This window comes from Scyliorhinus torazame, chromosome 8 (assembly GCF_047496885.1).
Source record: "Scyliorhinus torazame isolate Kashiwa2021f chromosome 8, sScyTor2.1, whole genome shotgun sequence".
NCBI lineage: Eukaryota > Metazoa > Chordata > Chondrichthyes > Carcharhiniformes > Scyliorhinidae > Scyliorhinus > Scyliorhinus torazame.
Genome location: NC_092714.1, coordinates 83,197,397 through 83,214,369, shown reverse-complemented (window position 1 = coordinate 83,214,369; position 16,973 = coordinate 83,197,397). Strand labels below are relative to the sequence as shown.

The 16,973-nt window shown below is 46.2% G+C and overlaps 1 protein-coding gene across 2 annotated transcripts in view; it reads left to right on the top strand.

Annotated features, from left to right (window-relative positions):
• The window catches only part of epha6 (eph receptor A6), a 1,197,965-nt gene that overhangs the window by 98,861 nt on the left and 1,082,131 nt on the right, over nucleotides 1–16,973 (top strand). For both annotated transcript variants that reach the window (XM_072513912.1, XM_072513911.1), the window contains exon 2: nucleotides 7,979–8,043. In XM_072513912.1, the coding sequence (XP_072370013.1) occupies nucleotides 7,979–8,043 (65 nt within the window). The remainder of the gene's footprint in view (nucleotides 1–7,978; nucleotides 8,044–16,973) is intronic.

The following is a 16,973-nucleotide window of genomic DNA, read 5'->3' as shown; positions in this document are numbered from 1 at the left end:
TGACACGGTTGGTAGAACAAATGGAGGAGGACTGCAAGAGGTGGGACATGCAGCCTCTATCGCTGGCGGGCAGGGTGCAAGCAATTAAGATTATGGTCCTCCCGAGGTTCTTATTTGTATTTCAATGTCTCCCTATACTAATCACCAAGACCTTTTTTAATAAAATAGACAGGAGCATCACGAGCTTCGTGTGGGCAGGGAAAGTTCCGAGAGTAAGGAGGGGGTTCCTTCAGCGGAGTAGGGACAGAGGAGGATTGGCACTACCGAACTTGGGCGATTACTATTGGGCCGCCAATGTGGCAATGGTACGTAAATGGATGATGGAGGGCGAGGGAGCAGCGTGGAAAAGACTGGAGAGAAAGTCCTGTAAAGGGACGAGTTTAGAGGCGCTGGTGACGGCGCCGCTACCGATCTCACCTAAAAGGTTTACCACGAACCCGGCGGTGGTGGCAACATTGAATATCTGGGGACAGTGGAGGCGACAGAGAGGGGTGCGGGGAGCCCTGGTGGGGTACCCAATCAGGAACAACCATAGGTTCGCCCCAGGAAGAATGGATGGAGGATTTCAGAGCTGGTACCAGTTGGGAATTAGGAGGGTGGGAGATTTATTTATAGATGGGACTTTTGCGAGCTTGGGAGCATTGGAGGAAAAGTATAAGTTGCCCCGGGGAAATTTCTTGAGATATATGCAGGTGAGGGCGTTTACTAGACAACAGGTGAGGGAATTTCCGTTGCTCCCGACACGGGGGATACAGGACAGGGTGCTTTCAGGGGTGTGGGTCGGAGAGGGCAAGGTGTCAGAGATTTACCGAGAGATGAGGGAAGAGGGGGAGGAGTCGGTGGGCGAACTAAAAGGAAAGTGGGAAGAAGAACTAGGGGAGGAGATAGAGGAGGGTATGTGGGCTGATGCCCTAAGCAGGATAAATTCCTCTTCCTCATGCGCCAGGCATAGCCTGATTCAATTTAAGGTGCTACATAGAGCACACATAACGGGAGCAAGATTGAGCAGGTTCTTTGGAGTGGAGGACAAATGTGGGAGGTGTGGCGGGAGCCCGGCAAACCACGCACATATGTTTTGGGCGTGTCCGGCACTGGAAGGGTATTGGAAGGGAGTGACGGGAGTGATTTCGCGGGTGGTGAAGGCCCGGGTCAAACCAGGCTGGGGGTTAGCTCTATTTGGAGTTGCGGAAGAGCCGGGAGTGCAGGAGGCGAAAGAGGCCGACGTTGTGGCCTTTGCGTCCCTAGTAGCCCGGCGCAGGATCCTACTCATGTGGAAGGAGGCGAAACCCCCCGGACTGGAGGCCTGGGTAAATGATATGGCGGGGTTCATTAAACTGGAGCAGGTAAAGTTTGCCCTGAGAGGATCGGCTCAAGGGTTCACCAGGCGGTGGCAGCCATTTCTCGACTACCTAGGGGAACGTTAGAGGGAAGACAGATGACCAGCAGCAGCAACCCAGGGGGAAGGGGGGGGGGGGGGAGGGGGGAGGGGGGAGGGGGGGGGGTTAGTTTAGTTTAGGTCAAAGATAAAGGGGTTTTGTTACTTGTATATTGTTAAAAATTTCTGTATTGTTATTGTTGCGTTTGCTTTGTAAGAGGGGAAAAATTGTTGTTTGGGAAAAAAATTTCAATAAAACATATTTTTAAAAAAATAACGAAACTGAGAGATTAAACTGTAAAGAAGGCTTTATTAGACTAAGAACTATGTTAGAGCTGAGACAGGTCCTGACTGCTACACAGCCCATGAGGCAGCCCTTTGTATATGGCTCACAGATGGGCGGAGCGAGAGGCGGAGTCCCCAGGGTTCCAAGCCCGGTCTTAAAGGGGACCTCATCTTACATGATAAGGCAGTAACCGTTCATCACACTTTGTTACTCTTCTCCCATTGAAGTCACAAAATGCTCAGTGGAAAGTTTGTTTTCCTGAAATTGGAAGAATTTTAAAATGTGTTCGATTTTTAATTAGCAGACCTGTAGTACAAATACTACAGATCTGTAGTATTTGTAGTGAAGTGGTTGAAAGCATTTCTATTTGCTGTGGGAAATGAACACACCAATTTTTTTTTAAGTTACAAAATGGTCGCAATAAAAAACCGAAGGAAGCAGCTCACTTTGTATTGTTACAAAGGTGTTTTTGTGTCCTTTTTATTAATATACAATGTTTATAAGGATATCTCACCTAAAAGAAACTTGAGTATTAATTTAAAGTATTGGTGCTAGGTTGCTCCAGTTCAAGTTCTATTTCACCGTACCCGTTTAAAATGTGCCTGCACTGGGACTTTGGATCTGAACATGCTCCTTTTGTCTTCAGAGTGATGGCTAGAATCGAGCCTGGGATGATAGAAGGAAATCTTCTCCAACCACCGGTTTTCATGGCCATAAACGAAAGGTCCTCTGGGCAAGTTCAATTCTGTACTCAGTGGCTGCTGTCCCATTACATGTAGCCGCTGCTAGTTTGTCCTTGGTTTACACTAAATTGGCAGCCTCACATTTAAAAATCCAGAAGTAGGTTAGAAGCATAAATAGAAATATACTGGTGGAATCATGAAAGTACATTGGGAGACACCACTGTAGGAATCTTGCCCTTTGTTTAATCTCTGCCAGACAAGTATGGGTATTGCTGGTACAAAAATAGTGAGGAATGCTCCTTTCCTATGCACCTTGATGAGCAAAAATAAAGACAGGGGAGGAAGTGCTTTTTTGTAGTTTCACTGTGGCTCCTTAAGACGTTCAGTGACAAAAATAACATGCCATTTATTTTTTTCACTCTGCTTCTTGGGACTCATTATCCATACTGGGGGGAAAGAAACATTGTTTAGATTCAATTTTGCCATGGTCTGTGCAGCAGGTATTTACAATGTTAGATAAAAATAGAGCAACTCTAGTCATGAATGCATTATAAATCCTTGATGCATTCCATCAGAAGTGTAACATGGCACTACTCTAATGAGCTGCCAAGAAACAAATTAAACCACATTTGTAAATAAGTTAAATTAATGCAGAGATCTGTAGAATCAAAAAATACAGTAAGAATGTTTCTAAATGATTTTCTTTTAGCAGTGCTAAAAATTAAATGGCTACAGATGAAGACCAGGGGGTTTGCAATTTAACCAATTGTGTTTATCACATGACTGGAATTTAGTAAAATTTCTTAAATGCAGATGTATATTCTTAAATGGGCTTTAAGTAACAGTTTATTAGTAATCTAGGTAATCAATTGCAAAAGTACGATCAGAATTTGTTTCCCAGTAATTCACCAATGAGTTTTATTCAGGGAGGCAAATATTGTATAACGATTACAGTTTGGTTTGCAGTACTTCTTGGAGGCATATCTACTGTTTGGTGTCTTACACAGAAGTGTTTGAATAAATAATGAGCTTCTGTCTGCATTCGCGCATTGCAGCTTAGTTTCAGGATTCTGCCAGCATCCTGCTGAATGTTTTTGTAGCATACATATATATATATATATATATATATATAAAGGTGACCTATTTGGTTATTAAGTCTATTTAGCGTTGTGCTGCTATTAAACAAAAGGGTGACGATCAGGAATAAAACTGCCGTGTTTAATTTATGAAGGTCGTAAATGTTTCAATAGATAAATTATTAAACATTGTGTCACACTGCATTTATAGCAACTGTTAAAAAATATAGCTAACTACTAGATACGATACAAATAGCATTGAGAGTAAGCTATATGTTACACTAAACATCAGAATTATTGGAGTGGCCAAATAGGCTGACACACAACTAATAGAAGCATTACAGTGAGGTGTACATTCAACCTTACTCCATAGTATGAATTTTGCAGTCTCTAGAAAGGTAAGGGGAGGATCTTCCTGTGTCTACTAACCATCTGGGTGGGAGGGTGAGTTGTGAAGAGGATGCAGAGATGTTTCAGCGTGATTTGGACAAACTGAGTGAGTGGGCAAATGCATGGCGGATGCAGAATAATGTGGTTAAATGTGAGGTTATCCACTTTAGTAGCAAAAAAATGGAAGGCAGATTATTGTCTGAATGACTATAGATTGAGAGGAATGTGCAATGAGAGCTTGGTGTCCTCATACACCAGTCACTGAAGGTAAACATGCAGGTGCAGCAGGAGGTAAAAAAGGCAAATGATATGTTTCATAGCGAGAGGATTTGAGTACAGGAGCACAAATGTCTTGCCGCAATTATACAGGGCCCTGGAATGTAGTTTGCAGTTTTGGGCTCCTTATCGGAAGAAGGATGCTCGTGCTATAGAGGGAGTGCAGAGAAGGTTTACCAGAATGATTCCTGGGATGACAGACTGACGTATGAGGAGAGATTAAGTGGTTAGGTATATATTCAGAAGAATTGGGGGAGGGGGTTGTCGTGTTGTGTGTTCTGATGTACAAATGATCCAACACGGCTGTAGATGGTACAACTCTGTTTTATTGTCTAACCAACGGTAACAACTATCTACTGGCTTGGGTACATGCTTCACCAGCTAACCTGTGGACCCAGCCCTATCACTATCTTAGTGAGGCACTCAGCACATGGTCTATGTCTGAGTGGCATGCTGCGAGCTCTGTGCTCTGAGCTATCTCCTGGTAGAATGAGCGGGAACTGTGGTGTTCCCTGTTTTATAGTGTGTGTGCTCTCACTGGTGAGAGTTACTCACTGAGGATTGTTATGTGTGTGCTGGTTGGTCCAACTGCCTGTCCATCAGTGTGTGTGTGATTGCACCATGATATGCTGATGTGGATATCATGACAGAGTGGAATCTCATAACCCATAAAAGTCTAACAGCACTAGACAGGTTAGATGGAGAGGGGGGGGGGCAGCGGGAGGTGTCCAGAACCATGGTTCATAGTCTAAGGAAACAGGATAAACCTTTTAGGACTGAGATGAGGAGAAATCTCTTCACCGAGACTGGTAAGCCTTGGAGTTGGCTACCACTGGAAGCAATTGAAGCCAAAACATTGTATGTTTTCCAAGAACGTGTTAAATCTAGCACTTGGGGCAAAGTGGATCTAAGGACATGGGGGCAAAGCAGGAACAGGTTACTGAGTTGGACAAACCGCCTTGATCATATTAAATGGGGGAGTAGGCTCGAAAGGCCGAATGGCCTACTCCTGTGTTTCTACCTCTTATACCAAGTCAACTGACAGTTGTTGAAAAAGAGAGAACTTGCAGTTATAAATTGCCTTTCCCAACCTTCAGAGTCCTGGCTAATATTAATATAAATTCATCAACTGACACTATTATAGTTAATTATCATGTCATTATCACATTGCTGTGTGCAAATTTGTTGCTATGGTGCCTATTTTACAAAAGTAACTATGCTTCAAAAATAATTGATCAGCTGTAATGTTCATTGGTACATATGAAACTGTGAAGAATAATATGTACATTCAAGTTTGTTCTTTGTCCCAAAGGGCTAAATGATTATGATCCATTAAATCCACCATTCAGAACAAATTCTTGTCAAACGAAACAAATGAAAATAATGGTAATTTTAATCAGTTCCCGAAAAGGAAACAAAATAAAATGATGTTAGCGACTCATCTCCGTGCAATAAAAAATCCCATACTGTGCATCAAGTTGGGTAGGTAATAAAATTGAGTCTTTGTAATATTCAGGGATTTGCTTGCTTCAGGATTGAATGCAGCACATGAGTTTGACTGCAACTGTTAATATGTCTAATATGCTTCACTATGTTTCACATGATGTGGCGATGCCGGCGTTGGACTGGGGTGAGCACAGTACGAAGTCTTACAACACCAGGTTAAAGTCCAACAGGTTTGTTTCGATGTCACTAGCTTTCGGAGCGCTGCTCCTTCCTCAGGTGAATGAAGAGGTCTGTTCCAGAAACACATATATAGACAAATTCAAAGATGCCAAACAATGCTAGGAATGCGACCATTAGCAGGTGATTAAATCCTTACAGATCCAGAGATGGGGTAACCCCAGGTTAAAGAGGTGTGAATTGTATCAAGCCAGGACAGTTGGTAGGATTTCGCAGGCCAAATAGTGGGGTAAGAATGTAATGCGACATGAATCTCAGGTCCTGGTTGAGGACGCACTCATGTGTGCGGAACTTGGCTATAAGTTTCTGCTCGGCGATTCTGCGTTGTCGCGGGTCCTGAAGGCCGCCTTGGAGAACGCTTACCCGGAGATCAGAGGCTGAATGCCCTTGACTGCTGAAGTGTTCCCCGACTGGAAGGGAACATTCCTGCCTGGTGATTGTTGCGCGATGTCCGTTCATTCGTTGTCGCAGCGTCTGCATGGTCTCGCCAATGTACCACGCTTCGGGACATCCTTTCCTGCAGCGTATGAGGTAGACAACGTTGGCTGAGTCGCACGAGTATGTACCGCGTACCTGGTGGGTGGTGTTCTCACGTGTAATAGTGGTATCCATGTCGATGATCTGGCACGTCTTGCAGAGATTGCCATGACAGGGTTGTGTGGTGTCGTGGTCACTGTTCTGAAGACTGGGTAGTTTGCTGCAAACAATGGTTCGTTTGAGGTTGCGCGGTTGTTTGAAGGCAAGTAGTGGGTGTGTGGGGATGACCTTGGCAAGATGTTCATCGTCATCAATGACGTGTTGAAGGCTGTGAAGAAGATGACGTAGTTTCTCCGCTCCGGGGAAGTACTGGACGACGAAGGGTATTCTGTCGGTTGTGTCCCATGTTTGTCTTCTGAGGAGGTCGGTGCGGTTTTTCGCTGTGGCGCGTTGGAACTGTCACTCGATGAGTCGAGTGCCATATCCTGTTCGTACGAGGGCATCTTTCAACGTCTGTAGATGTCTGTTACGCTCCTCCTCGTCTGAGCAGATCCTGTGTATACGGAGCGCTTGTCCATAGGGGATGGCTTCTTTAATGTGTTTCGGGTGGAAGCTGGAGAAGTGGAGCATCATGAGGTTATCTGTGGGTTTGCGGTAAAGCGAAGTGCTGAGGTGACCGTCCTTTATGGAGACGAGTGTGTCCAAGAATGCGACCGATTTGGGAGAGTAGTCCATGGTGAGTCTGATGGTTGGATGGAACTTATTAATGTCATCGTGTAGTTGTTTCAGTGATTCTTCGCCGTGGGTCCAAAGGAAAAAAATGTCATCGATGTATCTGGTGTATAACGTCGGTTGAAGGTCCTGTGCGGTGAGTAGGTCCTGTTCAAACTTGTGCATGAAGATGTTGGCGTATTGGGGTGCGAATTTGGTCCCCATGGCTGTTCCGTGCATCTGGATGAAGAACTTGTTGTCGAAGGTGAAGACGTTGTGATCCAGAATGAAGCGGATGAGTTGCAGAATTGCGTCTGGAGATTGGCAGTTGTCGGTGTTGAGTACTGAGGCTGTTGCAGCAATGCCGTCGTCATGGGGGATGCTGGTGTAGAGTGCCGAGACGTCCATTGTGACAAGGAATGTTCCTGGTTCAACTTGTCCATGGGTGCTGAGTTTCTGTAGGAAGTCCGTCGTGTCGCGACAGAAGCTGGGTGTACCTTGTACGATGGGTTTCAAGATGCCCTCGATGTAGCCAGAGAGGTTCTCACACAGGGTCCCAACAAACCTGTTGGACTTTAACCTGGTGTTGTAAGACTTCGTACTATGTTTCACAGACATGTATTCCAGATTTATCAATTGTTCAAAATGCTCTTGTGAATATTTGTTAAAATCTATTGAAATACTTTTCTTCCTGCTAAATTCACCAATTTAACTGTTCCTTGATATACTCCGTCACTATTCTTGAGATCACAGCATCATCGGACAGATAATCGTATAACTTTCACATAGGGGCATCTGGACTTGAAACGTTAGTTCTTTTCTCTCCTCACAGATGCTGCCAGACCTGCTGCGATTTTTCAGCATTTCTCTTTTGTTAAGCGAATAACTTTTTGTGCCGTGCGCACAGAAAGCTTGTGCCGTTATTTGACTCTGCGAAATGAACGTCACCAACTTTGATTATGTGTTGGTATCATTGAAAATGACAATTACATTCTAATATTGACATTTTACTTATTTCCAGTTGTACTACTAGACACAACAGCTGCGCTAGGAGAGCTGGGATGGAAGGCATACCCATTAAATGGGGTGAGTCCACAATAATTTTCTATAACTGTGTGCATCGATATGGAGGGCCACAAAAAAACAGTTTAGTAAGAAAAATATTTAAAGAGGGTTTCACATGTGGAAGTTGAGGAGTATTGTCACATATTGATGTTGGGTCGGATTCTCCGCCAGCGGGATTCTCCGTTACGTCGGCGCCCGGGGGTTTCCCGACGGCATGGGGCTGCCCCACAATGGGAAACCCCATTGACTGGCCGGCGTAACGGAATATCCCACAGAAATGTGGCGCAGTGGGGCGGAGAATCCGGCCCCTTATGTTCACACAAATGCTTTTCCTGCATGAGAATGACTAGTTACTATAGGGCAAATACATTAAGAAATCTAAAATGGTTAATGCTAGAAACTTGGGTTAATTTCTTTTTAAATACTGTTGCAGCCGAAGTGCTTTTTTACACTTCAAATTTTAAAACTCTTATCAGTCTGTTGACTCTTGCACCAATTCCTTACCAAAATTATTGCAGTGCTCTGATAAGTTTAATGTGTGACTAATCCCGATTTCTTTTTGTAATCACGTTTATCTACTACATTAATGCTGCTCTTATTGTAAATGTGATGTGAAATGCCAACATAGTGCAGTCAATTTCACGCAGCACTTCAGGTTCACCTGAGCTAAGATCTACCCATATGACGGCCTGATGTAATATTTTCACAAAATGTCCTAGTTTTTGCAGTCCGTCATGAAGCAAAAGCACCTGCTGTTTCTGTGGTGTCATTTTTCCCTTAGCCGACAGTGCGGAAATAAATGATTGGGATTGGATTTCGATGGTCGAGAAAATAAAGACAGATAAAGTGTTTATAAAAATTAAAAGAACTTCCGCATACTATGAAAAATGAAATGAAATGAAAATCACTTATTGTCACAAGTAGGCTTCAAATTAAGTTATTGTGAAAAGCCCCTAGTCGCCACATTCCGGCGCCTGTTCGGGGAGGCTGGTACAGGAATTGAACCGTGCTGCTGGCCTGCCTTGGTCTGCTTTAAAAGCCAGCGATTTACCCAGTGTGCTAAACCAGCCCCATATCCATTATCATGGAGAAATTTGCTATTCTATAAATATATTTGTCACAATTCTTCTGGGCAGCCCATCAGTGCAGAGAATCCGATGGCCCAGTGAATTGGGCGCGGGCCAAAAACCGGTTTCACGCCATGCACCACTCACTCACTCCCTCCCTCCTTCCGCCCTGCCTCCCCCCCACAAACCCTATCCACACACTGGATTGGGAGAGGAGGAAAACCCATGTGGAAACGCAGCCCACTCTGAGGAGGTGGGCTCAGAGGATGCGCCAGCAGAGGTGCCAATGCAAGGTTATTGTTGGGTAAACCGGTTAGGTGGATTGGCCATGATAAATTGCCCTTAGTGTCCAAAATTGCCCTTAGTGTTGGGTGGGGTTACTGGGTTATGGGGATGAGGTGGAGGTGTTGACCTTGGGTGGGGTGCTCTTTCCAAGAGCCAGTGTAGACTCGATGGGCTTAATGGCCTCCTTCTGCACTGTAAATTCTATGAAACCCTACTCCTGAGCTTGGCCTTTCTCCACTCCCTCTTCCCTGATGACCAGGACTTGGGGGCCTCTCTCCAGCTGTGCTTCTTCAACAAAAAGGCAAAAATGAAAGGTTTTATTAGGTAGCTCTGCTGCTTGTTTCCTTTCGTTGTCAGTTAAACAATTTCTTGTTTTGACGTTAATTTTGTTATTTTTTTCATAGTTAACTGTGTGCTAAACCAGATCTCAGGCAGCTACTGCTGGGTTTCTTGTTGAATGGGAATAAAAGTTTGGTTGTTTTTGGCATCTGGCAAAAGGAGTTATTTTTCTCCAATAGAACTGCTCAGCACATCTGGCAGCATCTGTGCAGAGAGAAACAAAGGTAAGTGATGGTGCCGCACCTCACGCCTCAATTCCATTTCTCTCTCCATTGACACTGTCTGACCTGCTGATTTTTTTCCAGCATGTTCTATTTATATTTCAAATTTCCTAGACCTGTAGTACTTTGCTTTCCTATGATACGCTCCATGCTGGCCATTTGTAAGTGTGGTTACTTTCAATTTAAAGTGAGAAAATGTTTATCACTCAATGCAAAGTGCAATGTTTCTATTAAGAAAGCCCACTTGTGTGAATAGAGGTAGCACATTATCCACAGGTAGATTGATTGGTGATAATTTACTGGAAGTTCTTTTTGCCATTTTTAAACTTGGAAATGAAACCAAGAGTCATGTGCCAATAGCATATATTATAGTTAGTTCAATATATTCTTATTTGTACATAAAATTGAAGCTTGAAGTTCAAGTCTTTTGGATGTTGCTGTCTGAGTATTGCAGAGCGTCAAGTTCCAAGAAGCAGAGTTGGTGGCATGATGTGAATGACCAAGTTGTGCGCAATTGTTTAACAAAGCCATGGCTCTAAAGTGCATTATACTGAATGCTGAACTTACAATGGGCTTTATAAATAGAGGCATAGAACATGTAGTACAGAAGGAGGCCATTTGGACCACCAAGTCTGCACCAACCCACTTAAGCCCTCACTTCCACCCTATCCCCGTAACCCAATAACCCCTCCTAACCTTTTTGGACACTTAGGGCAATTTAGAATGGCCAATCCACCTAACCTGCACATCTTTGGACTGTGGGAGGAAACCGGAGCACCCGGAGGAAACCCACACAGACACGGGGAGAACGTGCAGATTCCATACATAGTACAAAAGTCAAGAATTATTTGCTAAATCTATACAAAACTCTTCAACTCCACTGTGACTATGGTTCCCAATCCTGGGCACCTGCAGGATGTGGGGGGCAAGAACAATAAAGGGCCCGGAAACAGGAGAAGCACTGGGCCCCATGATTTCTCTCCCTGGCCTTGCCAAAGGCTGTCCACCATCTACAAGTCATAAGTCAGGAGTGTGATGGAATACTTCTGTTTGCTTAGATGAGTGTGGCTTCAATAACTTTCAATAAACTTGACATCATCCAGGACAAAACACCCCTCTTGATTGGCACTCCATTCCACCAGCTGAAGCATTTACTCCCTCCAACACAAGCACACAGTGGCAGCGGTGTGTACCATCTGCAAGATGCACTGCATCAGCCTGCCAAGCCTCCTTCGACAGCACCTTCCAAACCAGTGACCTCAACCACCTAGGACAGGCATGGGACACCACTACTTGCAAGTTCCCTTCCAAATCACACACCATTCTCACTTGGAACTTTTTCACCATTCCTTCATTGTAGCTGGTTCAGAACCTGGAATTCTGTCCCGAACAGCACTGTGGGCATACTTGCACCAATTGGATTTCTCACCACCACCTTCCCAGGGATAATTAAGATTGGGTAACAACTGTCAGCCTTGCCAGCGAGGTCCACATCCCAAGAAAGAATCAAAAAAGTGACAAGTGCCATCCAGTGAATTCAACAGTTCTAAGGAAATACATTTTAGCTTTTCCATACTTGCACAGTGAGGGAACAGTAAGAAGTCTTACAACACCAGGTTAAAGTCCAATAGGTTTGTTTGGAATCAATGGGCGGGATTCTCCGCGATTGGAGCATTGGCCCGACGCCGTTATCAAAAACGGCGCAAACCACTCTGGCGTCGGGTCGACCGGAAGTAGCGGAATTCTCCAGCGCCGGAGGGGTTGGTACCGCGCCAGCCGGCGACGAAGGGACTGCGTGAGTTAGCGCATGCGCAGAACCGCCAGCGTGGATCCGCGCATGCGCAGACCGGCTGCTGTATTTTGGCGTATGCGCTGGGGGGGTGTCTTCTCCGCGCCGGCCATGGCGGAGCCATACAGGGGCCAGCGCAGAAGGAAGAAGTGCTCCCACGGCACAGGCCGGCCCGCAGATCGGTGGGCCCTGATCGCGGGCCAGGCCCCCATGCCCCACCCCCCCCCCCCCCACCCCGAGTACTGCACCAGCTAACTTACCTGACAGGTCCCGCCGTGTGGGACCATGTCCAATCCACGCCGGCGGGACTGGCCAAAAACGGGTGGCCGCGCGGCCCATCGGGGCCTGGAGAATTGCCGAGGGGGCCGTTGTCAACAGCCCCCGACCGGCGTGGCATGAATCCCGCCGGCACCGGAGAATACGGCAGCCGGCGTCGGGGTGGGATTCACGCCACTCCCGGGAGTTCTCTGACCCGGGTCGGGGATTCCCACCTAATAGCTTTTGGAGCACACCTGATGAAGGAGCTGCGTTCCGAAAGGTAATGATTCCAAACAAACATGTTGGACGTTAACCTGGTGTTGTAAGACTTCTTACTGTACCCACTCCAGTCCAACACCGGTATCTCCACATTATGGCACAGTGAGGGGGTAGAGGCCAGAACATGTTGCGTACAGAGTAGAGTCCAGTAGTTCAGAAGTAGATCCCAAGCAGAAGCTAGGAACTCCATTGAAAATTATATAATAATCTCCATTAGTATCACAAGCAGGCTTACATTAATGATAATAATCTTTATGGTCACAAGTAGGCTTACATTAACACTGCAATGAAGTTACTGTTAAAAGCCCCTGGTTGCCACATTCTGGCGCCTATTCGGGTACACTGAGGGAGAATTCAGAATGTCTAATTCACCTAACAAGCACATCTTTCAGGACTTGTGGGAGGAAACCGGAGCACCCTGAGGAAACCCACGCATATCATATAGCATGTATCACTTGAATAAATTCAGGCGGTACTAGGAGCATGTAGACAGTTTCACAAATCGAGTTCATCACAATGTATGCAGTTCATGATTCAACATATATGTTCCATATCCGGGAAAAGCCCAAACTCCCTCAAAACTAGTCAATAGATCCACTAATCATTAAGGAGTTCCTTACTTTCATACTCCGAACATCTATCTCAGTGATTTCAGTAGCACAATTTGGTACCTTAGAGAAATTGTTACATGCTCTAGAACCAGTAATTCATGCCTTTGGCAAATGTTTAAAGTCTAATTAACAAAATGTCCACACAATAAGGACGATGTCTAATCTTGATTCTGGTGAATTCAATGTGTAAGCCTCCAATTACATTTTCATGTTCTACTCTGATATGGTTCCTACAAATCTGAATAATAAAAATAATGGATATGTAAGAATTTATTGTAATTTGGTTTTAAGCTTTCACACCATGCTTACAGGATTTTTCAAATCAATTTTCTTGCTAGTGAAAATATATTCAGACACCTTCACGCTGGAGCTTCCAGAAATAAAAGGACGTGCAGCATTTAAGAACAAAGAAAAGTACAGCACAGGAACAGGCCCTTCGGCCCTCCAAGCCTGTGCAGACCATGCTGCCTGTCTAAACTAAAATCTTCGACACTTCCGGGCTCCGTATCCCTCTATTCCCATCCTATTCATGTATTTAAAGAGGATTGTGGAGTTAGCTGTGTCATGGCACAGATTTCGCAATAGTGATTATAGCAAAACTATCACTGTTTATCATCTTCACTCTACAGACAGCAACTTTTAACGTCCGCAGAAATGCAGAAATCCAAAAGTTGCTGTCAGTAATTATATGCATCTCCAGAAGGTGCACTGCTGAAGCACCTCCAGACTGCATTCAATGGAAAATCACCTGAATTAACAAGAACTCACACTCATGCGCTGTTAGTCTCACGAGAAAAACTCTTGCAAAAATTACACTTCGTTGAACAATTAGAATTAGCTACATAATTGCTGCTAAATACCCTCACTGGCCCTAAAGAGCCAGTGGGCACGATTCTCCCGATTGGAGACGAAGTGATCCAGCCAGCAGCAAAACCGGAGTGATTCCCATTGGTTCTTGGAGCGATTTCGACATGCCATTCAATGGAACACCGGTGTTCTCATTGGACCTGAGAGGAGCAGGACATAAATTCTCTGACAAGTCCTGTTCCTCAGAGACCAAGACTCCACGATCTCTCGATGCTGCTGCAGCACCCGCCCCCCCCCCCCCCCCCCAAATCTGGTAGATCGCTGGCAAGGCCCCCCCCCCCCCTCCCCTCCTCAGTTTCCTTCTTCACCCCCTCTCAGCCCTGCCCCCATCACCCCCCTCCTGTTCAGACCCTGTTACTTGGCAGTGTCAACCTGGTAGCTTGCAATCTGTGGGGTGGCAAGGGGCTGAGTACCTTCCTTAAAAATGCCTTCAAGGTGCTGAAGGTGGTCCTTCATGGGAGCTGGGGTGTAAGGGGGACCTGTGCGCCGTTTGGCTGCTTTTCCCATCTGCAGCCTTTATACCCTTTAAACTGTCTGACAGCATGCCAAGTTCAAAGATCTGTGAGGTGAAGGTAAAAATAGTCCCTTGAATGTGGTGAAAACCTTTTGAAGTGTTTTTTCCCACAGTTAATTACATTGCCCTTTAACTTTTTCTAGCCTGTTTGTCTGCATAGGAGCCTGAAAGCTTTGAACTCCATTGTGTACATTCAATTTCACCAACAATTATGTTATAAATGTAGGAATTTCAGATATAACAGGGGCCATATTGTTGGAGAGGACAGTGTGAAACAGACTGGTAAGCTCAAGGAGATACTTGGTAGGAAGGAAGATGTGTTGGGCATTTTGAAAAACTTGAGGATAGACAAGTTCCCCAGGCCTGACGGGATATATCCAAGGATTCTATGGGAAGCAAGAGATGAAATTGCAGAGCCGTTGGCAATGATCTTTTCGTCCTCACTGTCAACAGGGGTGGTACCAGAGGATTGGAGAGTGGCGAATGTCGTGCCCCTGTTCAAAAAAGGAACTAGGGATAACCCTGGGAATTACAGGCCAGTTAGTCTTACTTCGGTGGTAGGCAAAGTAATGGAAAGGGTACTGAAGGATAGGATTTCTGAGCATCTGGAAAGACACTGCTTGATTAGGGATAGTCAGCATGGATTTGTGAGGGGTAGGTCTTGCCTTACAAATCTTATTGAATTCTTTGAGGAGGGGCGCGGCCGACGGAAGCTTCTGATGCTCCTAGCAAATGGAGCAGTTTTGGTTCACCAGACATAACTCTGGGCCAACGTTTTCATTTTGGTCACACCTGGATGCCCATTGTGCAAGTCTCTTAGTATCAGCTCCTGTCCATTTTCTGGGACAATCAAGTCCCCCACAAGAGGATGCCGTCTTCCACACTGAAGTCTGACAGCTTGGAGCAAAATGCCCGCAACTCGCCTGGGAGCTGTCTGTGCTGCCCACCATACAGGACTATGTGCCGAACCTGTGACAGGACTGGCTCCGTCTGGGTCCACTCACGGATCTGTGATGCCGTGACAGGCAAGGTGTCCATAAAATTTAGGGTTGCCACCATCTCACCAGTCGTGGGGGTCGACATGGGGCCGGTCGATAAAGGCAATCGGCTCAGTGCGTCGGCATTCGCTATCTGCGTTCCTGGTTTGTTCTCCAGAGAATACTCATATGCAGTGAGCAACAAAGCCCGGCGCTGGATCCGTGCGGAAGCAATGTGCGGTATTGGATTATCCTCTGAAAAGTCCCAACAGAGGCTTATGATCAGTCACGATAGTGAAGTGGCGGCCATACACGTACTGGTGGAAACGTTTCACCGCAAAGACCACTGCCAGGCCCTCCTTCTCGATCTGCACATATTTACTTTCCGCTGCAGTCAATGTGCGGGAGCGAAAGCTATCGGCCGCTCGGCCCCGTTCTCCATCTTGTGGGACAGGATTTCCCCAATACCATACGGGGATGCATCACATGTGACGAGCAAAGGCTTTCCAGGATCACAGTGGGTTACTAACCCAGACGACGACAATTGTTGTTTTACCTGCCGGAAAGCGGTTTCTTGCGGCTGACCCCAAACCCAGGTGTGATTTTTCTTTAGCAGAAGATGCAACGGGGCCAGCGTAGTTGCCAGATTGGGGAGGAACTTCCCGAATAGTTTACGAGGCCGAGAAAAGAATGAAGATGCGAAGTGTCAGTCGGGGCGGGGGCCTGTTGAATCGCGCGCACCTTCTCTGCGACGGGGTGCAAAGCTTCGCAGTCCACCCAATAACCCATCTTCCTTCGCCTGAAAGACGCACTTTTGCGACGTAAACGGACTCCAGCCTCCGAAAAGCGTCTAAGGACAGCCTCCAGATTTTCCAAATGTTCCTGCTCCGACGTCCCTGTAATCAAAACGTCATCTAAGTAGAGAGCGACATGCGGTAAATCTCTCAAAATGCCCTCCATAACGCGTTGAGAAATAGCACAGGCAGAGGATACTCCAAAGGGCAAACGTGTATATTCATACAGGCCCCGGTGTGTATTAATCATTACATATGGTCAGGAGGCATGGTCCAGCTCCAACTGCAGGTAGGCGTGACTCATATCTAATTTTGTGAATGAGAGTCCGCCTGCAAGCTTTGCGTAGAGATCCTCTATGCGAGGCATTGGATATCGGTTGAGTCGGGAAGCCGTATTCACTAAGTTTATAGTTGCCGCACAAGCAAACTGTGGCATCTGGCTTCATTACAGGTACAATTGGTGCTGCCCAGTCAGCGAAACGGACGGGCCTGATGATACCCAAAGTCCCCAAACGCGTGAGCTCCTTTTCAACCCTCTCGAATAAGGCACCGGGCACACCCAGAAATAGCGCGGCGTGGCTCCTGGTTCGACTTGGATACGGGCTACGGCCTTTTATTTTCCCCAAACCGGGCTGGAATACATCAGGGTATCGTCCTAGCACCTCGATCAACCCTCCAGAAACTGTTTGGAGGATGTGCTGCCACTGCAACCGCAAATGCGCAACCAGTCCCGACCCAACAGGCTGGGCCCATGGCCGCGCACCACGATTAGTGGGAAACGCCCCTCCTGGCGTCCATAAACAACAGGTGTCATCGTAGTTCCTGGAATGTCCAATGGTTCCCCCGTGTAGGTAGCCAACCTGGCCTGTGTGTCGGTTAATGTAAGGGTCTGTATACCCTCGTTGGTGCGGTTGAATGTCCTCTAGGATTCACGGAGACCACTGCGCCAG